This window comes from Carlito syrichta, unplaced genomic scaffold (assembly GCF_000164805.1).
Source record: "Carlito syrichta isolate Samal-C Ts95f unplaced genomic scaffold, Tarsius_syrichta-2.0.1 Scaffold132473, whole genome shotgun sequence".
NCBI lineage: Eukaryota > Metazoa > Chordata > Mammalia > Primates > Tarsiidae > Carlito > Carlito syrichta.
Genome location: NW_007076569.1, coordinates 779,237 through 803,920, shown reverse-complemented (window position 1 = coordinate 803,920; position 24,684 = coordinate 779,237). Strand labels below are relative to the sequence as shown.

Below are 24,684 nucleotides of genomic sequence, written 5' to 3'. Positions count from 1 at the left end.
TGTACACACATATTTTGATCATCCAACCAGCATATATTTGAGAATTTACTGTGTGCTTTTAGCAGAAACTTTCTAGAAGACTCAGAAAATCTATGTAATATAGTTTATATTCTCAAAAACTTTACCATGATAAGCAAAAAACGACTCCGGTGTCATAATTTATTAGACAATTAAGAGTTAATTGGCACAGGTGTTCAGAAAGGAAGTACTCATCACGGCTTTAGGTAATCAAGGAAGACTTCTTAGAGGAGGGGATACTAGCACTGGATCTCAGAATCCAGAAAGGCAGAAAGAAAGGTTTCTTTGAACAGAGCACTATGTACAATAAACATGAACTTTGATCTGATTGGAGTAGAGGGTGTTTATTGGGGTATCCTGGAAGATAGATTAGGATCAATTAGGTTTGATCAAATTATGAACATGAACCCAGAGTTTAATATCATCTTAAACAGTGTTAAAACTAGCTGAATAATTATTTTTCCTATGTACAAACTCTTCAAAGTTTTAAAAGGAACATTTAAACTTTAAAAAGAAATATTTGAATCTTCAAATCATTTTTTTATTTGTTAAATGTATTTGTAACTTAACTAGGGTGTTCTGTATAATTAGGCAGTACTTAAAATTAGAAAGGAAATATAATCAACTGCTTTGACAGTCAATGCTTTCGTATTCTGTTGTCTTTATATTCTAGGAACAAGTTTGGTAAAACCCATAGATTCAAAAATATTTGGTGAGCACCTTAGATATGGCAAGCAGTGAATATCAAACAAGATTCCCTGCCCTCATAGACCTTACAGTCTAGAGGAGTGGCAGGGAATGGGAAGTTGACAGAAAAATGGTCATTCAGGGAAGGAGGGGGTGTTTTGTAATTTTCAATAAGATGATCAGGGAAGAGTAACTAAAAGGAAGATGGTATTTCTTCAGAACCAATGAGCAAAAATTAATAATGAATATCTATGACATTTTTCTAAAAGCTTTGACAATTGATTTTTCTCATAAGAATTTATTTGCTGAGGTGTAAAAGGAAACAAAAATAGATACTCAATTCCATGTGCTCACCCAATGATTTTTCAGATGAATGCACTGGACACCCTTGGTCAGACTGCTTTGCATAGAGCTGCCCTAGCAGGTCACCTGCAGACCTGCCGCCTCCTGCTGAGCTATGGCTCTGATCCCTCCATTATCTCCTTACAAGGCTTCACAGCAGCACAAATGGGAAACGAAGCAGTGCAGCAGATTCTGAGCGGTGAGTTAACATACATCAGGTGTATTTTATGCTTTCGATTCCAATTTAGCTGAAATACACAGATAAACTTTACAGTGTTTTATTTGCCTGGAGGTTTTTTTTTAATGCCTTTTCTTGCATGCAGTTTAGCCTCTGACTTTCCCTATCTCCCGTTTTTTTGTAGGGTAAAGTAAGTGTCATGAGAAGGAGGCGAATACACTTTTTTTTTTTTTTAGTTTTGCATTGAAAACCTGATTCATGAATGTTATGATCAAAAGTGACTTAAACTCATATAAACACTGGAATTATGGTAGCTCTAAAATCTGTCAGAGAAAATTACAAATCATTCATGTGGTAATGACCTTCAATTAATGGTTCTTACATATGTAATATTCTGACCTGCTAAGAATTTTTAAATTCTTAACTTCATTGCACTGTTATAAAATTACCTTGTCTCCTCCTAATTTAAATATAACTGTAAAATCTTGCTCAATACTGCAGTGTCTGCTTAGTACAGTGTTAGATATTTTAATTGCCTGTGTTTATTCAGGAGATAAACACAAACTGATATGAAAATAGTCACTGGATTCCAAAGTCCCAGAATTAGAGGAAATAACATAGTCTACCTACTGAAAAAGTCATGAACTAGAAATTTAGTAAAGTTGACATTTTCCCAACATTATAATTTTGTCTGTGACTTATACCTGCTATCGAATGACATGACAAACTTCAGAAGAGTAAAATGTAGAAGGCTGCAGACTAGGGATCAGAGTTTTTGCTACTTTTTCCTTACTATAGTTCAGTAGTTCTTAATTCCATCAGGCACAGTGCCATCTTTCTATAAAGAATATTTTATCTCCTTTATTATTCAGAAATGAAATTCAGAGATAAAATGACCTAGCTATACAGGTACCTTCCCCCCAAAATCTCTGTGAAATACGCTAACTATATAAAGGGAAAATGACAGCATGTTACAATAAATAATTAATAATTGTTATATAATAGCTTGGGCATGACTACACTAAAAGACAAAAATTGACCCCACAAATTTCTAAAGGGGCCCCAAGAAGTGCATCCCAGTTGAGATTCACTGCTCTGTGCTAAAACAAGGAACCTTCTAAGGCTTATAGAGATTATATGTGTGTGTTGTTAGAACTGAATCAAAACTAAACAGTCTCATAAAACTGTTTGTACAACATTGTGAAACTATTGACAAGGATTTATTTTCCTTGTGCTAGTTCATTCTTAAATGGTGAGTCTTTTATTTCAGTCTTAGATGGTGATTTATAGGCAGTGAAGGAAAAGTCAGCTAGCATGTCTTCACTATCAGAATGCATAAGATCTACCCAAATAAATAAAACTTCCTGTTATAGGATGAACTATGAAAAATGTGATTTTGCTTCCTATTTCTATAGAACAATGGAATGTTTGCTTAAAGAAGATACTACTCCTCGCCTAGGAGATGTTTCTCCTTTCTCAGTAAATTCTAATAATTTCTAAAAGTTGTGAGTTTTAGTAAAACTTTCCTAAATGTTCTCTTTTTACTGAGAATCAATTAGTACTGAATTTTAAGTTCTGTAAGTTTTAACCATAAATCAGGCAAACATAGTGCATCAAAATTTCTAATAATACTGTGTATAATTTTTAGAGATAATTAACACAAGGAAAAATTTTGAGTAAAGAATTAGATTAGCTACATATAATGCTTTTTAAGTGTCTTCTAAATGAATGCAATTGAACTATATGAGTTCTGGGAAATATATAATTAAATACTGACTTACAAATGAAATATTTTTCTTTAATTATTTTGATAAATCTGCTTTAAAGTTGATTTTTGAAATAGGACAGTTTATAGATAATTCAGTGCTTAATTTAGAACATGCCAGAACATTTTTAGTTTAATTCTTTATTGATTTGAAAAACTAATACAAATAATAAAAATATATGATAAAATTTTGATCTTCTCAAGTTTTATTTTTTTTAAATGAAAAATGTTTCTTATTTGAAAGAGGTGTCACTTTTTAAACTAATATTTCTACCAGGGATTTTTTTTTTTTTTTGAGTTGGAGTCTCACTCTGTCGCCCAGACTGGAGTGCAGTGGCCACTCCCGGCCACCGCAGCCTCGACCTGCTGGGCTCTGGCGATCCTTCCGCCTCAGCCTTCCAAGTAGCTGGAATTACAGGCATGCGCTACCACGCCCGGCTGATTTTTTTATTTATTGTAGAGATGAGGTCTCGCCTGCCCAGGCGAGTCTTGAACCCGTGGGCTCAGGCAATCCACTCACCTCAGCCTCCCAAAGGCGCGGAATTACAGGCTGAGCCACCAAGCCCGGTGTCTACCAGGATTTTGAATCTGGCTATAGACTATGGACCATGCTCTAACTGAACTTTTCAGTTATACCTATCTTTATAATCTATTTTAATATCAGGTTATATCTGTAATGACTCCTGAAAGAATGCATCATACATGTAAGTGTGATTTTGTTCTGGATAACATGTTAAAGATTCATTTAAATACACTTGTTAATACTGAATTTGAGATCCACTTTAGAAACTTGCATTTTCAATTTCCAAGTCTGTACTTGCCAGATGTTTACATTAATAAAATTTTCATTGTATAAATATTTAGTCAAAATTAATATGAGTAGAGAAAACAAAATAAGCAGCTTTTTATGAATTTGTATTTTAAAGTATAATTTTAGAAGATTTGACTTCTTTCTTTAGATCTGCTTTGTCAAATATGGAGCCACTAGTTACATGTGACTACATTTAAATTAATTCAAACTAAATAAAATTGAAAATCTATTCATCAGTCACACTAGCCACATTTCAGGTACTCAATAATCACGTGTAACTGGTAGCTACCACATTAGACAGATAAACAGTATTTCCAGTGTCACAGATGGTTTTTTGGTCAGCACTTTTAGGTTAGATGTCCTGAATAAGCATTACTTTCACCTAATCATTTACACAGGTAAGTATTTGGGTGCTTATGATCGCTAAATTAAACATTGAAATTTGCATTTATAGTGGCACATTGAAATAAGCCACTGAGACCTGTTGCCCGTTCAGCAGTCTAATACTAACCAAAGTACACGTCTATAAGAGATTTTTATTTCTTAAATAGCAAACTGCTTTTCAGCCTTTTAAACTTTTTAAAAATTCTGATGAGCCAATATAAGATTGGACAAAAAATTAGAAGCCCATCTCCGGTCTTTGATTAATAGGTAAAGTCTTTATCTTCATGTTCTACAAAAAGCCATTGTACTTATAAATTTTACCTGTAATCCTAGCACTTTGGGAGGCCAAGGTGGGAAGATTGCTTGAGGCTAGCATGGGCAACATAATAGACCCTGTCACTCAAAAAATAAAAATAAATAAATAAAGAATTTTACTCATAGAGCACTTTGCATATCAGTTGCTCTTCTTTTGCCTATGCTCCCTTTTTAGCTTCATTTTTCATATTCCTTATTTTAATTTTGTACATTACTTTGTACAAAGTTCCTGGGATATATATAAGTCCTTTCATATAATACTTTGTTCACATTGTTTCTAAAAATGAATCTTTTCTAAGCCTGTTCAAGATTTATAATAGATGCAAAGCTCCACAATTTGTATAGTCATTAATCAATATTTTTAACTTCTTTACTTTCTCCTCTTTGACCAGGACTTAGAATTCCTTTCTCATAGTTCTCAGAAACATTCTTATATTTGCATAAAACTTCTTGCTTAATTGGAAAATTATACCCTTTAATAGTCAGTCTGCATCAAGATAGGTGTTCCAATTTCAGATAGTTCTTAGAATTCAAAAATGCAGCCATGTAATTGTATCCCTTGAATGCTAGAATCTGAAAGTATTCAGTTTGAACTCTATACATAAACAATTGACCTTTTATTTTGTTAAAATGCTAAACTAAAAATATTACTTATAGATATTGAGAGGATGTTTCAATAAGTTCTGTCAACTTCCAGCGTCACTGTCACAGAAACATACCTGCAGAGAATTTCTCACTTGTAAATGCAGTTATGTACATGCCCAATCAGAGACAATTGGAGACATGATAGAACAGAATAAGGGCAGCCAAAGAAAGAGCTAAGGTCTGACATTCACATTGACTTCTCTGTAAAATAGCTTGGCAATCAATCCAGCCAATGCTTTCTGAATCTTCTCCATTTGAAAGGTAATATAAGGATGAGTAAGATCTGATTCCATTCTTCAATAATGCCACAAACTAACAAATGTAATACAACTCTCTCATTTAAAGAATAATCGAAAACTGTACTTCATTATTTGAAACTCTTTCCTCCTTTTAATCTTAACATTTTATCTGCTAAGCATTTTGATGAAATAGTTTATCTTTCACTGAAGAATTATCATAACTTACTTTATAAAAGCTACTCTCTGAAACAAAGCACTTTAGACTAGAAGAACTTAAGCATTTCTTCTGAAATGTAAAACCTTTTCATAGCATCGCTTGATCTTCCCGCTTGGATAGTGGACTCAAAAAAGGTGTCTCTGCTCATAAGATAATGCAGCCTTAATTATGAAAGAGGATTTCCATCTCTCAGTTTAGAAGTATAAAAATTAAGCCATAACCCAATTTGTTCAACATGACAGATAATAGAACCCAGTCTAAAATTTGGGCTTCCATCCTTTTGTGTTATGTGTGTGCTCATTATAAAAACCATACTTAATGTTCATACACATACTTTAGTTGATATATTATACATTGTTTTCTTTAAAAACCTATTTGAACCAATATGAAATGAATTTGGGGCTTATTTGTATTAGATTATCCAAATACCTCATTTGTTAGCCTCTAGACTTTGCAGCCTGATTTAATTATAATCTGTTTAGAATTGGTATTATGCCTTCCAGTTATACAGACATTTTAAATTGCACTTCCCTGAAGTCATTCAATAAATATGAATTAAACAAATGCCTGTATTTAGTAGAACTTTTTGTTCGAAAGTTGATTATACTTTCTAAGATCATTTTAATTTCAGGAATAATATTTCTGTTTTATATTGAGGACATTGAGGCTAAAAGAAAAATCAAACATTTACTGACAGGTAACTTCCTTAGGTTTACATAAGAAATCTCTGCAAAGCATTGCTACACTTTGTAAACCAAACCAAACCAAACAATTTTCCCTCTTTTACTTTGTGATTCCTCAAGAACCAATGGTAACCTTTTCTCTCTCTTATGCAGAGAGTACACCTATACGCACTTCTGATGTTGACTATCGACTCTTAGAGGCCTCTAAAGCTGGAGACTTGGAAACTGTGAAGGTAAGTCAGTGCTCTTAGTATCGGTGGTGACTCTGTTGAACTTTGCTGACCAATTCATTTTTAAACTTCTAAGTACGACTACTCAAATACAGAAAATAAAAAGGATGGGCAGAGTAGATTAATAGGAAAAATCTTTACTACTAAGGATTTCCCAGTATATGCTTTATAGCCATTAAACCATTAAAACATATGCTATATATGTGCTTTACTCATTTTTCTTCAGCTTACATGAAATGCTTTTACTATCACCTATATTTATTAAAATATTATTATTTTTGTCCACATTCATACATATGTAAACCAGTTCAAGTCCAGGTATTAGCAGGATGATATTTGAAATTAACTTTCTTGATCTTTTTCATAAGTTCACAGATTTATTCTAGGAAAGCATTCTTATGATTCTTCAAACATTGAAATTTTTCATATGCAGAAGATGAATTTTCTTTTCTATGTAACTCTATTTACCAAGAATATATTATTACTCTTTATTTGTATTATAGAAACAATGATTTAGGCTTTTTTTTTCAAATATAAAATCATATTCTAATATTGCATATACTTTTTTAAGAAACACACTTTTCATCTATAATCATTCATTTAAGGGAGACTAACAAAAAGGTAAATGGTTTTTGTTTTCATTTGGGTATTGATCTTTTGTTTTTGTATATTTATTTTTTCTTTTTCTAAGATATGGGATCTTGCTGTGTTGCCCAGGTTGACCTTAAACTCCTGGTCTCTAGTGATCCTCCTGCCTCAGTCTGCCACCTATCCAAGTATCAGGGACTACAGGCATGCACCACCATACTCAACTTTGTTTTTATTTATTTATTTTTTTTAAATTAATTGGAAAATTGGTATTGATAGTCATGATCCTTTTTACAAACTAAACTTTGTCATTTCTTATTAAGCAAACTGTGTGAATTTTAGCAAACTAACTTTAGCACTCTTGATGACAAATACCAGTTGAAAATGATAGTAAGTACATTCTAATCACTGTTGCCTAAAAATTTTATTTTCATTTTAACATGTGGGTACTTCCAGGATCTCTTCCACCTTATAATATCATTTAAGTTGTTTAAAGAAAAGTAGTCAATTTTAGTTGCAATAGCCACTGAGGAAACAAAATTTCAGATTTCTTAGATCTAAAACTATATAATAATTTTTCTTTAAAATACTTTATTGTTTGAAATGTACTCTAATAAGATAAAATCCTTAAATATAAAATTATTAGAATTCATTTTAGAGCCTAATCTTCTCAGTACTAGAATTGCTACATATGCAGTTATAATTAAATTAAGATATGTTTTATTTTTAAAACAGTTTTAAAACATATAGTTTGAAATGTATAGTTTTAAATTTCGTACGTTTTATATATGATAGACAAATGTATATTATAGCTTTCAGATTTCTTAAACAATCCATTCACAGTGAAGACTAATTTTTTTTTTCTATCAGGATGGAAGTTACAAAATAAAACAAAGTGTCACAAGTTTAAGTGAGAATTAGGCCTGGTAAATTTCTTCCCCAAGAAACTTTAGATAGTATTAGAAGTTAAATATTAGAAGAAAAGGCTGTCTGCTGAATAAAACATTTGAAATTATGAAAAGTAGGTAGGAAGAATATAAAATTACCTTGGCATTTAAAAAGAAAGTGAAATAGAATAAAGAACTTCCAAATATTAAAAAATAAAATATTTAACAAGCAGAATAAAAATTCCTGTGACCTTGCAAAATGAGTTTTGTTTCATTCACTGCCTCATCCCTATTTTGCCAGTATCCTCTACGAAAAAAAAAAAAATAATAAATTTAATTTAGAATGTAAGAACCAGGAAAAAAGAGGAGCTTTAGGAAACAGCTTTAATCATGTAAGACTCCATAAAAGTGTTTACTACCAACTTTTTCAGCCTTTCTTTTTAGTTTATATATTAACTCATTTGTATTAAAATTCTATTTATTTTTCAATTATATTATGTGTATGTTAATATAGCCACAGATTCCCTTGTCTTGAAAAGATAAGATAGCTTACCTGGCCAGATGACAGTGACTCTTCAGATTTTAGAGCCTGGTGCTTTTCCACATAGAGTTGAGATTGTAGTCTCTCTCTTACGTCCAGCATCACCTGAAATGCCCTTGTTTTTGTCCTACCAGTGTGAAACCTCCTTGTTTTGGTTCATCTGTGCTCCTATAACAAAATACCATAGACTAGGTAATTTATGAACAATGGAAATTTCTTTCTCACTGTTCAGGAGACTGGGAAGTCCAAGATACAGGTAGTGACTGCTTCGGTGTCTGGGGCCTGGTCTCTCTGTTTCCAAGATGATGCCCTGTTGCTGCTTTTTACAGAGGAGACAGATGCTGCATCCTCACATGGCAGAACGCAGAAGGGCAAAAAGGGCTGAATGCTGTGTGAAACCTCTTTTATAAGGATCTTAATCCCATTCACAGGGGAGAAACCATCATGACCTAATCACCTCTGAAAAGACCCTACCTCTTAATGCTATTGCGTTAAAGATTAAATTTCAATCTAAATTTTGGAGGGATACAAACATTCAAACAATAGCACCCCTACTCAGCATATCAGTAGGAATGGAGGTCTTCCAGGTATTTAGTTTTTAATATAATAATAGTTCATTACAGTGGCAGGCGCGGCAGCAAGATTCCCAGGTGATTGCCTGGGAAGTCCCTGCATCATACCTTGTGGCCTACAGAATGCCACTATTTTCTTTGCTTTATTGCCTTTTCTAATTTTCATTACTTACTTCTTACCACTTCCCTAAAGTTGAGTAATTAAGTGAGCAAATATCAAGAGATTAAAAATCAGTAAAACAGTGTTTAGGTATTGATTCTCTCCCTTACCCACTGTTTAAAAAGATAAATTACTTAACCTCTCTGAGATTACTTATTAGTAAAAGATAATGATCAACTTCATAGATAGTAATTTCCTCACTGAAAGAATATAATGTTCTTTATAAACTGCAAATTATTATTCAAATATTATTATTACTTACTTATTGAAACCAGTTATGCAGCCTTTCATTTCTCACTTTGTATCCTGCTGCTTTGCAAACAAATTGAGCTTACTATTTAGATTGTGCTGAAATGGTGGCATTCAATGAGAGAAAAGGATATGGTATTAATATCATTATAAGAATAAAAGAAAATAAAAAAGAATCAGTGAAAGAAAAGGAGATAGATATTTAGGGGGTATCTTTGAAGAAGATGAAAGTAAAGGCCAAAAACTAGAGTGTGATTAAAATCAGTTTGACTTTTAAGTTAAACAAATGTACCCAGAAAATCAAGTAAAGCACTGTTACCTACATGGCTTTGCTACAGTGGGTCAAAGGGCCAAGTGAGTGACCCAAGCAGAAAAATAATTTTTCCAGAACCTTTGTGCTTGAACCACATTAGAAAAGATAACTCTAGATCTGATCAACTGGGGTTGATTTTATTTGAGCAAAGAATGACTAAAAGCATACTAGTAGTACAAGCAGATATTCTGTGACAAGCAGTCTCAGGGAGACAGGAGTCATAAAGATGAATCAGCAAGGCATCCTTTGCCTTGGAAATTCCAGCTTTCCTGTGGGTTTTTCCATTTGATTAGGGTTTGGGTCAGGAAATGCTGAAAAAGATCAAACTGCTCTGTACTTAGAGTATCTATAGTTGCTATAAAGCCAAGCATAGTGCTGCTTTTTAAACATCATTTGTATTATCTAATCTTTGGAAATACATACTCATTAGAAAATTATAATTTATTGAAGATGCCGCACTATTTTGGAGCAAAATCTATGAATAAATATCAATGTTCTTTTTTTTGTTTGTCTCTGTGTGCACCACAAAAGCAACTTTGCAGCCCTCAAAATGTGAATTGCAGAGATTTAGAGGGCCGTCATTCTACACCCCTACACTTTGCGGCAGGCTATAATCGTGTGTCTGTTGTGGAGTACCTTCTACACCACGGTGCCGATGTCCATGCCAAAGACAAAGGGTATGTGTTAGAATTTAGCTGTTTGGGATTTGTTGTCTTCCTACTTCAAAACATTTAAAATATTTTTAACGTCTTAGATTTTTCCCATATTAAAAAGTAATGCATGTTTTTTGTTTAAATTAAAACATTACAGAAATATATAGTATAGAAAGCAAAAACTCCCTGCCAGCCTGTCCTCTAGCAATACAACATTAAAATTTTGTATGTAATCCTCCAGATATTTTAAGAGTGTATACTAGTGTGTCTACTGTACTGTAGTGGTAGCTGTTAACACAACCATGGTGCCATTCTATACAATCTGCTTTGCAATTTACTCTGTCACCCACCAGTATATCTAGAATGTCCCCCTGTCAGTTTATCTCATCCTTTTAATACCCTTGTATGGTATTTTGTTGCATTATATGAATGTTCTTATATAGTTTATAATTTATTGTTTATCCCCTTTTTTGCTATTAAAAATGTAAAATATATTCCAAAAAGAAACCATCCATCCCAAAGTCATCGGTGTTAATAGAAACAAAATTTTATTTTTACTAGTTCAAATATTCTATATTTTATATTAGTTTGCTAATACAGTTACTTGAATTTATCTAGATAAAACTTAAAGTAGTCATGGAAGCTACTTAGAAATATGAAAAGAGAATTTTAAATGAAATGAGTTTCCATGCTCTGAGTTAATTTCATATCATCTCAAAATAAGCCAGCACTTTTCTGTGCAATTACATAGCAGAGTGTAGTAGAATTAAACTTAACAATTTCAGATTCAGTTAACCATTATGTATTTATTTATCTTTTTAAGAGGACACATCAGACATGAATATTCAATAACATCACTAGCTCATTCGTTGCATTGTAATACATTGGAGAGCAATCAACATTTGTTTTTATAGCCTATTTTAGCATGTAGCAGATTTCATCACAAAACCAAAAATAGGGCACTGATCTCTCTAAATAAAAAGGTGCTAGATACTTTGTTTTTGTCCTGTCTTATGTGCACATTAAGCTTATTCTTTTGATGCACTCTTTTCTGTGGGGCATCTTTTTGCTCTTTTATAGTATCAACTGCCTACTAATCAGAGCATTGTCATCTCAGAGTAGTTTGCTCACTTCTTATCTGACTAGAATTTGTAATTGATGTCATCATTTTTCTTACTGAATACTTTTCTGAACCACTTGAATTGTGAGTTTTCATTGCTTGACATCTTAATCCTGTGCCTAGAAATCACTGAATCATTATCTTTAAAAAACAAAAGGTAGATTGCCTAAATAAGTAAATTGAATCACATTATGTATTTTTAAGTAAGCATACAGTTTTCATTCGTAAAACTTGAATGGAAGAAAATCTGAGATATGATAACCCAATTATTTTTAGTTATATCTGAAATCACTTTGTAATGCTACTCTCTACATTGCCAGTGTGAAAATTTAAACTAAAAGTATTGTGATGGTGTCTGTAGCCACACCACCCTGAATGCGCCTGGTCTAGTCTGATCTTGGAAGCTAGAAAGTATTGTGATGGAGTCTTTTTCTATGGGTCTATTTAAGGCATCTATTTTAAGGCATAAAGATTGCTGTGACATATATATCCTTCCCCAAGAAACATAGGAAGAGTCCTTACATTGAAAGGACATTTTTGAAATTATTAAACCTTATTTAGAAATGGATGACTCTATCTTAAAGACCAGAGGGGAATTATTTCTTTTTTGCACGGTGTTCAGTATAGTCAATGCCATAGAAGAATGGTACTGTTTTTATTATAAGAATTATTTTAACTGAAAGAGAGTTTTATGACTTTAAAAAATTTTTCTTTTTAGTGGCTTGGTGCCCCTTCATAATGCCTGTTCATATGGACACTATGAGGTAGCTGAACTTTTAGTAAGGCATGGGGCTTCTGTCAATGTGGCGGACTTATGGAAATTTACCCCTCTACATGAAGCAGCAGCTAAAGGAAAATACGAAATCTGCAAGCTCCTCTTAAAAGTATGTAGTTTAAAAGATTATAAAATATAAAATAATTGTATTTATGTTTTGGTTACTGCTTGAAATGAAATTAGAGTGTTTTACTTTACAAAGAACAATAAGTGCTGTGGAGACTATCTTCTGTTTTACAGAAGACTGTTAATCTGTGGTATAATGATGCTTACATAGCTTTGAGTAGTGCCTGATGTAAATTTCTGAACTGATTTAATTAAGTTCATGTCATCAAGAGTCATCAAAGTAGGTTTTAGAAAGAGTGAAATAGTTTGTATTGCTTGTCTCATACTTACAGCATTACTACTGGAAAACAATTATACAGGGAAAAACAAGTTTTTCAATCAAATTGATTTTGTTTTCTTACTGACAATTTTGTTAATGAACTCATTCTTCATTCTCAAGCATTATTTAAGCATAATATCTTATTAAAACTTATTTTTATATGAAATTTGTATTAAAATATAAAGTAAAGCCGGGCTCGGTGGCTCAGCCTGTAATCCCGCGCCTTTGGGAGGCTGAGGTGAGTGGATTGCATGAGTCCGCGGGTTCGAGACCCGCCTGGGCAGCGAGACCTCATCTCTACAATAAATCAAAAAATCAGCCGGGCGTGGTAGCGCATGCCTGTAATTCCGGCTACTCGGAAGGCTGAGGCGGAAGGATCACCGGAGCCCAGCAGGTCGAGGCTGCGGTGGCCGGGAGCGGCCACTGCACTCCAGTCTGGGCGACAGAGTGAGACTCCAACTCAAAAAAAAAAAAAAATAAAATAAAATAAAATAAAATATAAAGTAATCTCTAAACAAAGTTGTTCATACAGATTTGGGGGTATATGTGAAATAGTAAAAACTAGTAGTTATATGAAACTAACAAGAATTTATGCTCATTTTAAGTTACAGTATATTAAAAATGACCAGACATGTATTTATGTGGTGTATTCTCTCTCTGTCTCTTTCTCTCTCTCCACCCCCACCGCCTTTTTTTTTTTTTGACTAGAGAAAAAAGTTGTTCTGGGTAGATATAAATAAAATTTGTCTCCCATCATTTTTATGATATGAGGTATGTTCTTAAGAGTCTTGAAAAAAACTCACAATCTGAGATTTGTTTTTATTATCACTGGTTGGTAAGAAACTTACCAACAATGAAACTTCCAGATCATGGTGAATCCATTTTCTAGCTTGGCTTATTGCTAATTTCCACCGTGGGCCAACAGCAGTCTGTATCAGACCCAGAATAAAAATTCTTGACTTTATTTATTTTATAGGTATTAGTGATTAAATTTTTTAAATCAAAGTAATTTTTCACACAGTTTTACCTAATTTCATGATAGGTAAACTTTTGATGGAAGTATTAAAAATATTACCAAACTTTTCTCTTACTAATGGTATTAAGAATTAAGTACTTTTTTCGCCTGTATCTTTGTCTTCTCTCTCCTTTTTCTTGATACCCACTGAGTGTTTTTATGTAATTGTGACTGGTCAAAGTTAACATGCAGGCTATTCTCAAATGAAAAAGAGATTTCCAGAGACAACTTGGAGTCTGAAGAAAAAGTGTATTATATATAGTATACTCTCTATACTTTATCATCACCATTGATCTGGAGGCTTTGATTGAGTAATAGAAAGCTGATCCAATATACTGCTAAGTAGAAAGTTTGCAAAGTAAGGCAGGATATTGTCTCTGTTTTTCAAAATGCATAGAGGATAGATATCTTTCCTCAGATGAACAGAGTGTATATTAAATAGGTAAGTGGATAAATATCCAGATACATACATATCATCTTACTTACTTACCTACCTACAGAAAAATACTACAGAAAATACAGACCCCATTTGGTTTTTCTTCTTTGTAGCATGGAGCAGATCCAACTAAAAAGAACAGAGATGGAAATACCCCTTTAGATTTGGTAAAAGAAGGAGACACAGATATTCAGGACTTACTCAGAGGGGATGCTGCCCTATTGGATGCTGCCAAGAAGGGCTGCCTGGCGAGAGTGCAGAAGCTTTGTACCCCGGAGAATATCAACTGCAGGGACACCCAGGGCCGAAATTCAACTCCTCTGCACTTGGCAGGTAAGCATCACTAGCGCCTCCCTATATCTCCTTTTCCTTTCTTAGATACCTCTGGCAGCCCACCAAAAGATGAAAACCATGCTGAGCATAAGAGGGACTACTTAGTAAAATACTTTAGATTGATGTAATTTTATTTAATTTCTTACTGTGAAGGCTCTCAAAATTATGTGATAATGGTATCAGCTTTTGAAATAAAAAGTGTTAAAACCTTAACATTTTCTGATCATTATTTGCATACATATATTTTTTTTTTTTTTTAAGCTGACATGTTTGCTTTTTTTTTTTTTTTTTAACTTCTAACAGCAGGCTACAATAACCTGGAAGTAGCTGAGTATCTTCTAGAGCATGGTGCAGATGTTAATGCCCAGGACAAGGGCGGTTTAATTCCTCTTCATAATGCAGCATCTTATGGGGTGAGCATGCTAAAGTTAAAATCTAGAAAACTTCCCTGACAATTTATTACTTTATTAAATGTGTACTATGCAGGAAATAAGTAGATACCTAACCAGTAACATAATTTAGCATAGTTTGAATCTTCTATTTTTTGTCTTCCTTTTTAAGCTTAACAGTCTTTAGGCCAACCATGCTTTTTATACCTTTTTGATCTCTCCACATTATCTAGCACAGTTATATGTTTATAATGGGTACTCAGTTTGTTGACACATATAATATTTCTTCACTCTACCTTAAGTAGCTATTAGAAACTGTAAAAGCCAGGAGGCTTCTATATTGGCATGGAAATTATGGTGACTTATATGTATCATCAGCATCTTAAAAATATTGAAGTAGCTGGGCACACTGGCATATGCCAATAGTCCCCACTATTCAGGAGGCTGAGGCAGGAGGATTGCTTGAGCCTAGGAGGTCAAGACCAGCCAGGGCAACAGTGGTATATATGGTTTCATAGAGTTCAAATTATTAGCTGAAATCTCACAATGAAAGTCCAGAGTCCTCCTTTCAAGAATCGTAATTGTAATAATCGGTTATAAGAGAAAGAGGAATCTACTGCAGTATCTTGGTGCCATTTGTCAGAACTGACTGACTAGAACTCACCAAGGCCTACTCAAGCCTGATGACTCACTGCAATAGAAGCAAGACAAATGCACATGTGCTTGACAATTCATCCACTTAATTCTTACTTGACTGTAAAAATCCACAGATGCCAGGCTGTACATGCCAGATTTTCTCACAGTTGGAGTGACTATTGATGAGGATGACTTCTAGATTTGCAAAAGCCTGATAAACTATAAATTAAAACCAAACAACCTACCTTGATCTTCATATTCTTTCTTCCTACTGTCTTCTCCCTTGCCCTTCATTGTGAGAAATCTACAGCTTCTCATTCTGCAAAGACCAATATTTCAGGGAGAGGACAAATCTTAGTAAGAATACTTTTTGGGAAAGCAAACAGTCAGTTTTGACTTGGGCAAACAGGAAAGAAAATTGTACTTCAAAGTATGATATAAATTAATTGAAAGTATCATATTTAGTAAGTATATTATTAGCACTGAAATAGTCTTGAAACTATAGTAAAATTGTCTTTCCGAGACGATTAATCTTTCATCAAAATTGTTAGAATTTTTCTTTTTTACCCTTCTTTTAAATAAGATTCTTAATTTTACTGAACAACAAATTTTTCTACCAAAGACCTGGCACACCAAATATTTGATGCTGACGTACTAGGCATACATTTATGTCTAATCCTTTTACCCTTAAGTTATTACTATACATGTTCATCCTTTAAAGATGAATTTTCATCACTTCTTAACAAGTTCCTTTTCTCTGTATTGTGTTCTAATCCCTTTGCTAAGCTTCAGTTAAGGGTTTCTAAAGCTGATGGGATCAGTAGAGCTTACATTAGAGTCTTTGTCTTCTCTGTAAACCTACTGAGTAAGGATAGGTGGTGGCCACAGAACTGTAACAGTGACCTGATCTACTAAAGCTTATGTTATGCTATCAATTGTGTGGACTACAGTAGTTCCCATACATTGTAAATATAAGGAAGTTCTGTCCCATCAGTCTTTACCTTTCACAGTCTTCATAATATCACACAGGATTAGAAAATAAAAATTTATAAAGTAAGTATTTAACCTTTTTATCCCCATTTTTCTGATGGAAAGTGTTGAAACATTACTTATTCCTTGTATGTGTCATTTGATGATCAGTGCAAGGAGAATACAGATTGCAGTGGTTCACTGTTGTGGCTAAAGAGTAATATATTGTGCAGGTCAACCTTGTCTTGTTTCATGGTCCTTTGCAGCTGTCTTGACATTAACTGGCAAGAAGTGTGATACAGTCTCCTGACCAGAAACCCACCGTTATATTTTTCATAAACTTATCTGATCATTATTCACAATTCCCACTCTCCTTTTCTAACTAGAATAGAGGCTTGTATATTCAAAGGAATTTGCCGAGCAGAAGAAATAATGAATACATTTTTTCACTAGCTCTCTTTATGTTATCCTTTTTGTTAAATCCCAACTGCTTAACTCTTTGTAAATGAAGAAAAACTTACTGAGTTGAAAATTGACCAAAAAATTCTCTACACTCTGTAAAGAGCATTTGTTAGAGGCTTTGATCAGCCTGGTTCATCCTATCCTGTACTGATTATTATGCAAATAAGCTAGATAATGTGTTTATAGCAGGTATTTTTACCTTGTTGCATGGGTGAATTGAGTCACTCTCAAAATCCTTCACGTACTGAACTTGCAGTTTCAAAAATCATATATCTGTGAGTTGATTACTATATACAGTTATTCACTAAAACCTTTACTTTGGTGGTTTCTTGACTTTTTTATTGACTTTTTTTTACACGTGCAACTCACTCCCCTCAGTCATCTCTCCCATTATACAACGCCAATTCTCAGTTGGCATCCTTCTGGTTGGGAGTCTCTGCTTTAATGCTATTTGTAAACCTATAATCTATTATCAGTAATCAGTCAATAACTATATCAAATCAGAATTTTTCATAATCTTAATTAACTGACTTAAAATGAGACCTAATGTTAACACAATATAAAAATTTTAAAAGTTGCTTTGTCTTCCCTTAACTACAGGGTAGGTACAATATGTTTTTGTTATCTGTAGATTTGGAAACTTATATGTCTTTCAAAAGTTCCTTTTTATTTATTCTCTATATATGTCTTAGCTGGATATTTTAATAAAATTAAAATAGGGCTCCAGACTGCATTTCTCTGTTAGGATGGCAGAACACTTGTTGTATTGTATTTATATGAATTTGATAATGCTTGAACTGACCTGGCCACATGTAGTCATTTTGTGGAGTTGATTTTTTTGTGTTACATTATCTGGAATAGAGGCTTGTATACTCAAAGGAATTTGTAGAGCAGTTGTGGATGTATGGTATTATCCAGTGATGTCTACTTAAATGACTTCTCCCAAATATACTCTCTCCCATTTTCAGCTTGCCAGGTACATGTTCCTGTGCTTTAGTCTACCAAGACCCTGTAGGCATCTGTGGTATAATAGATCCCTTAACTTGGGATCTGAACATCTGAGATCTAGTCTTTATTCTCTGTTCAATAACTCAGTAGTTCTCAGCAAGTGTTTTAATCTTTCTAATCCTTAGGTTTCTTGTTAGTAAAAGTTGGGTGCTAAGACCTTCTTTCCAGAGTATTGTAATGATTAAGTGAGACCATATGTGTGGAAAGTGCATTCTCTAAGGAGCTATAAAAAATGCAAGGTAATACTGTTATTATATGATTTACTTCCCACTGCTCATGTACTGAGCCGGTCAAAATAAGGGCTGTACGTCATTCCTATATCTCACAGCCTTAGGAATAATCTATATATTTGATGTCAGTATTAGTATTAAATAGACAGATTAATTGACTAACCTCATGATAAAATAATAATATGAGATATCTGGGAAATTGCATAAAGCTATTTACTTATACATTTATTTTTTGGTAATTATTTCTTGAAGCATAATTACCTATTTTATTCTGGAGAGCTCATTCTGCCCTCTCTGTGTCTTTGGGCCTTTTTTTTTTTTTTTTTTTTATATAAAAAGGATATCAGTTTTCCCAAATGAAGAAACAAACACAGTTTAAGAAGCTTAAAGTTCAAGTTTCATGAGTGCTAACATTAACAGTAATATGCTCTATTTTGTTGGGTGTTCTTGATATTATAATGCCTTGTATTATTTTTGAATGCATGTTTATACAAGTTGGTTAATTTTTCTGCTATTCAATAAATGTAAAACACTGTTATTACCACAAAGCATTCAATTTTCTTGTAAGAGTAAATCAATTGACTGATTAGTTTTCTCTTTCAACTTTTTCGTTTTCCAATGTCTTCTCTAAATTTGGGGGGATTTCATCAAATCATTGTAATAAAACCTCTATATAGTGAAATGGCTCTAACTGGAGCTCAAGCACATTTCTCCTCCCTCTACTTCCCACCTTTTTAATATTAAATTAAAGTCTTCCAGTATTTTTATGTTGTATTTGACATTTAAAGCATTTTGTGTTGCAGCTAGATTTTGAAACTATATTAAATTGGCTCTTTCTCCTGATAACATTCCAACAGAATTCAGTTTCTTTTCTAGACCTTCCAGTTCAATATTTTTTGCTCTTACATATGGTATTGAATATAACTGAGCTGCAGCTTATTTATTGCATTCCTCAGCCTTAAATTTTAGTTACTATTTTTGCCTCAGTGGTATAGCTGTTTAAAATAATTAAACTGCTTAAGAATTGTGTTTTTAGCCTACTTGTGTAGTAATATACTTCTTCCTGTTTATTGCTCTTTTAGACATTTGTCAACAAATTTAACAAGCATGTAATTGGCTTCTCCAAGCATAAACTATAAATTCAATATAAAGAAAGTTTAATAATACATACCAGATATACAATTCATTTTATATACACATATACAAACACGTAATTTTCCTTGGACTATCTAGTTTTGGAAACCTATGTAAATTAGTCTACCAAATTATATTCTTCTGCTAACAAATATGGGAGTAGAGTGAAATTAATTACCAGAAACACGGTTTAAATAGTTTATAACCTCACTAAGGAGAAGCTTGAAAGTATTCCATGCTTTTGGGTTAACCTAACAAAAATTGCTATCTTTTTTCAATATATATAGAGAGAAATTACTAAGTTTGGTTTTAAGTGATTTTGATATACCATAGATAGTACCTCTGTTTTAATCTTTTGTGTTAGAAAAATCTAAAAATAATAAAACTATAGAATCAATTTTAAATGATAGCATAACCTCCAAAAGATTACAAAGCATAGCTTGTTCTCAGAAGCCCTAGTCTGAATATGAGTATACTACTGCTTTTTATGGGGGGGAGGTCTTTATATTGTCAGAGCATATATGGAAGCTTTTCTTAGGAGTTGACTGATCTGTACTTGTCTTTTTAGATTTTCTTCATTTTGTTTTCTGAAATTACTATTCCTAAAATTAGTAAATATGAATATTTCACAAAAAGTGCCTGTTCTTTTTGAGGTGAGTGTCTTCCAGAGTGCAGAAAAGACTGTATCTTAAGGAAGATAACATAATGTGCCTTAAATTCCGTCTTGGGATCTTTTCTTCTTTATCTTCTTCATCTCTGCCTTTTCTAATAATTTCTACTTCAGAAAACTCAGTATGCTGTAGTCGGGCAACAGCATGAGTTAGAAATGTATCTTCAACAAATAATATGCTTTTGAGTTAATTATCAAAAGTGACTAAGTTATGCCAGGAAATATATCCATAAGGATTACTAATGTACCAATTGCACAAGATTATAGAATATTGGGGTTGAGTGATTTCAGGAACACTTTGGTGGTAACCAGCCTGCTATCTCTAAATGTGTTTATAAAAATGTCCGAGTAATTTTTCATAAAAAAGCCTAATAGTTGAATCAATATTACCTATGTGTGATTGATTTTCTTAGCTTATTTCATAAGGGCTTTTGGGAAGAAGCTGAAACCTTTTCCTGTACAGAACTCTTATTATTTGAGAGAACCTGCTGTCCTTAGAACTTTCTTCTACATTGATGTTTATAATCCTGCCCCTTCATAGTTCTTCTACAGTTCTTATTTCCCCATCTGTCCACTTTGAGGACACGTCTTTTACTCTGTTTTTCCAAAATACTGTTGTTCTGTAGGCTTTCTCCACTTGTGATTATGCTTCTGTGTTCCTTTTCTCAGTGAGCTCATTTATCAAGTAGCTACCACTATTAATTCAGTGTTTTGTTATGTAACCTCCCTAGAGTCCCTACCCCCCATGCTAGGCCCTTTATAAATATTCAGCAAATGGTTGGTTGGTTGCTGAGTGAGCAGAAGAGTAAGTGAATAAGTAAATGATGCCCTCTTATCTCTGTTCGAGCCTTTTCTGTCAAACCATTTACAGAACATTATTACACTGATCTATTACTTCAAAAGGTACCTACCCCAAGTGAACTCTATCTTTTTTATAGTTTCATACCTACTTAAACTTTTGTGATTCAACTTCTGTTAATACTTCTACCTTTATTTTTAAATCATCTAGATTCCTTTCAAAAATGTAGTCATTGTTGACTTGTCTATTTCTTCTTCTAGTTGTGAATTTGTCTTTCTAAACTCAATTTTTTCCTTTAAAATTTCTCCAGTTTAGCCCCTTTTTTCCATTTTTCTGTAACCATCACAGTTCAGGGTCTCATCACCTCATGCCCAAGTTATTAGTGTGTCTGCTGCTAACATTTCCTCTATTCCTAAATCATTTTGGACATGACAGACTAATTTTTGTCAAGTGTTGTTATACTGCTTTTTCAAACACGAGAGAAAAAACATTGAGAATCTTTGAGATGAGTAGTTCAATAAACAGATCAGATTGCAATAGATTAGAAGAGAAATGGAAAGACAAAAGCAGCAGTGTGAATAGAATGCGTGTTTTTTATCACTTGGCAGATAGATTATACCACTAATAGAAGACTTGGGTTCAGGTACTACTTTCACTTTACATATTCGTTTTAAAAATAGATCTGATTATATTAGATGGCTGACTCAAGAAAAAACTATAAAGAATTACAGTGTAAAAGAATAATTATGGAATTGAGATTTGGGAAGAAGCAAGAAAAGAGTCCAAAGTACAAATGGAAGGATGAAATACTCTTTTTTTTTTAGAAGAAACTTCTATTAAAAATAAAAATACAGATACAGAGAGAGTGAATTGTTAAATAAAAACAAGTATACATGATGGAGTTTTACCAGCTGATTTCATTCTTAACTCTTTGTGTCTTTGTATCCTTGTGTTTTTCTTTAGCATGTTGACATAGCAGCATTACTGATAAAATATAACACGTGTGTAAATGCAACAGATAAGTGGGCATTTACTCCTCTTCATGAAGCAGCCCAAAAAGGAAGGACACAGTTATGTGCCCTACTCCTAGCACATGGTGCAGATCCAACTATGAAGAACCAAGAAGGCCAGACACCTTTAGATCTGGCAACAGTAAGTCCTCATTTCAAATTTTCGGTATTATTTAATATACTTTTGGAGATGACATTAAATTATAGGGCCTAGCAGCCTTGCTTTTAATAATGCTTATTTTACTTACAAAGATTTCCTTCCAAAATTTTTTGAAGCTCATACTTTTTATATGAAAATGTAATTTAAAACACTGTTAAGGCAAACTAAACAGTAGGTTAACTTAATTTTTTTGCTGTACTTAGCCTGATAGGAAAACACAAATCATAGGAAAGCACATTTCTAGAGTCCATCCTCAAATTAATTCACTGTAGAAATATTTTCAAAACCAATAATTAAATTTTTGTTACTAAAATCAGGGAGTTACTGTATAGTCACAGTAATTTATAATTTTAAACTAGAAATGTTTTTTCAAGTTACATTCTGTTTCATTTATTTATTACTGAGTAACAAACTATATCAAAACATTTAGTGTCTTAAAATAATAATGATTTATAATTTCTTGTGATTCTATACATTGGCTAGGAGGTACTTATGCTGATCTCACCTGGGATCATTTATGCATGTAAATAGAATCTACGGAGGGCTTCATCTGGGACTTTGGCAGAGATGGCTAGAAGGATGAGGCCTCTCCTTTCTCGCATGGTCTCTCATCATTAAGAAATCTTGCTAGAATTTCTTTACAGAATTACCTCTTCTCAAGAAGGAGAAAGCAAAAGTTGCCATTGTTTTTTTAAGGTTAAGCCTGGAATTGACATGCTGTAACTTCCACCACATTCTGTTGTGTGAAGCAAATCATGAGAGCAGCCCAGATTCAAGGGTCAGATAAATAGATTACCTCTTCTTTGAAAGAAGAAACAAAATTTTGTGACCATCTTTAATCTACCACAGTCCTCCCTGTGGACACAAATTACTTACATTTCTCTCACATTCAAACTATATTCATGCTCCCACCTTCCACCCCCACAAGGGAGCAGATAGTCATCACTGGTTCATAGCAATCCTGAAATCCAGCCTGGCATGTGGATAAAATGTGTACAGTACAGGCATCTACTCTGGAGTCAGGGAGAGGTCCTTGATTAGGACCCAGTTCTGTTCTCAGAGTGGTTCTCTGTAAAACCACTGTGTCCTCTGACTCATCTTTCTCTTTACACTTACAGCTAAATGACTTTCTCTACCTGTTCCCTACTCCTAGAAATTTGGAGACCCTGAGCCTTTTTTCATTTTGATCTATCTGTCCCTTTCAGTTCAAACTGGCACAACTCCCTTATAAACTGTTGGATTTCCTATAAAGTTGTATGCCCTTCCATCAGACGAAAGCCTCACCCTCAAACCTATTCAAGATGGATCCCCATCTCATTGGATTGCAGGTCAAGGCACTGTGTGGGGTAATGCCCTTAAGATTCTTAGAAGCTGTTTACCTAGCTGAGAGAGTTCACAAGCTACCACCTTAAAAACTTCTAGGTAACATATCCATACCTCTCAGTTTATTTTTATTCTGAGGCCATTTTTCATTATCAGCACCCTTGATTTGTCTTTGGCCTGACGCTATTCCTTACTTTGAGAAACTTTTGCTAGTGGAGAAGCTGGGAGTGGTGAGTAATTTTATTTGCTAACCTAGAAAATCCTGGGTGAATGTATTTCCTTAAACCTGAACAGTTCCTTCCTTAGTTCATTTTTCTCACTGTACTTTATCATGGACAAATAAACACACCAATATAGTTGCCAGAGTCTGCATTCTTTCTGGAAATCTCCTTAGCCAAATCCACAAGGTTATTTAGGTTCATTTTCTGCCTTCCATAATACCTCGTGTGCTGGTGTTGCCAAACATTCTACTACACAGCATCAACCTCCCTTTCTGTAGCCTTCAATAGCACTTGCCTAAAGTCTCCACCAACAGTCACCAGGCCACCCTGCGTGCCTCCAGCCAAAGCTGCATATCCAGCAGCACCCACTTCATGGATCGGTTTGCATTTCATCTCTCTATTGCTGCACAACAAGCCATCCCAAAGCCTAGTGAGTGCTTAGCACAATTCGTGTTTTCTCACAGTTCTTGAGTTGATTGGGCTCAGCTAGACAATTCTGGCTGTATGGCTACTTTCCGCTGGAAGCTCAGCTGAGGCTAGAGCTTTCAGGGTGGCCTTTCATCCTGCAAGAATCTCTTTGCATGGTATCTGTCACTTGGTAGTTTAGCCCTAACTTCTGTACAGCGTGGCAGATGGCTTCTAAGAGAGTAAAAGTAGATACTGCCAATCTTTTTTTTTTTTTTGAGTTGGAGTCTCACTCTGTCACCCAGACTGGAGTGCAGTGGCCGCTCCCGGCCACCGCAGCCTCGACCTGCTGGGCTCCAGTGATCCTTCCGCCTCAGCCTTCCAAGTAGCCGGAATTACAGGCATGCGCTACCACACCCGGCTGATTTTTTGATTTATTGTAAAGATGCGGTCTCGCCAAGTTGCCCAGGCGGGTCTCGAACCCGTGGGTTCAGGCAATCCGCTCACCTCGGCCTCCCAAAGCGCTGGGATTACAGGCTGAGCCACCGAGCCCAGCCAATACTGCCAATCTTAACGCCTGGCTCAGGAGCTTCAGAATATTACTTCTGCATTCTACTGGACAAACTTACAAGGTAAACCGATCTCAAGGGGAGGAAGGAATTGATGACTGACTGCCTTTGGAGACTATCTCCTGCATTCTCTAACAGCAGTTGCATCTAATATTTAC

General features: G+C 34.1%; 1 protein-coding gene across 1 annotated transcript in view; it reads left to right on the top strand.

The window, feature by feature from the left end:
• The window catches only part of LOC103250753 (tankyrase-1), a 188,756-nt gene that overhangs the window by 133,047 nt on the left and 31,025 nt on the right, over positions 1-24,684 (top strand). The window contains exons 11-17 of the mRNA XM_008049346.2: positions 1,075-1,246; positions 6,438-6,517; positions 10,356-10,501; positions 12,316-12,481; positions 14,322-14,541; positions 14,845-14,954; positions 21,802-21,990. Coding sequence (XP_008047537.1) covers positions 1,075-1,246; positions 6,438-6,517; positions 10,356-10,501; positions 12,316-12,481; positions 14,322-14,541; positions 14,845-14,954; positions 21,802-21,990 — 1,083 coding nt within the window. The remainder of the gene's footprint in view (positions 1-1,074; positions 1,247-6,437; positions 6,518-10,355; positions 10,502-12,315; positions 12,482-14,321; positions 14,542-14,844; positions 14,955-21,801; positions 21,991-24,684) is intronic.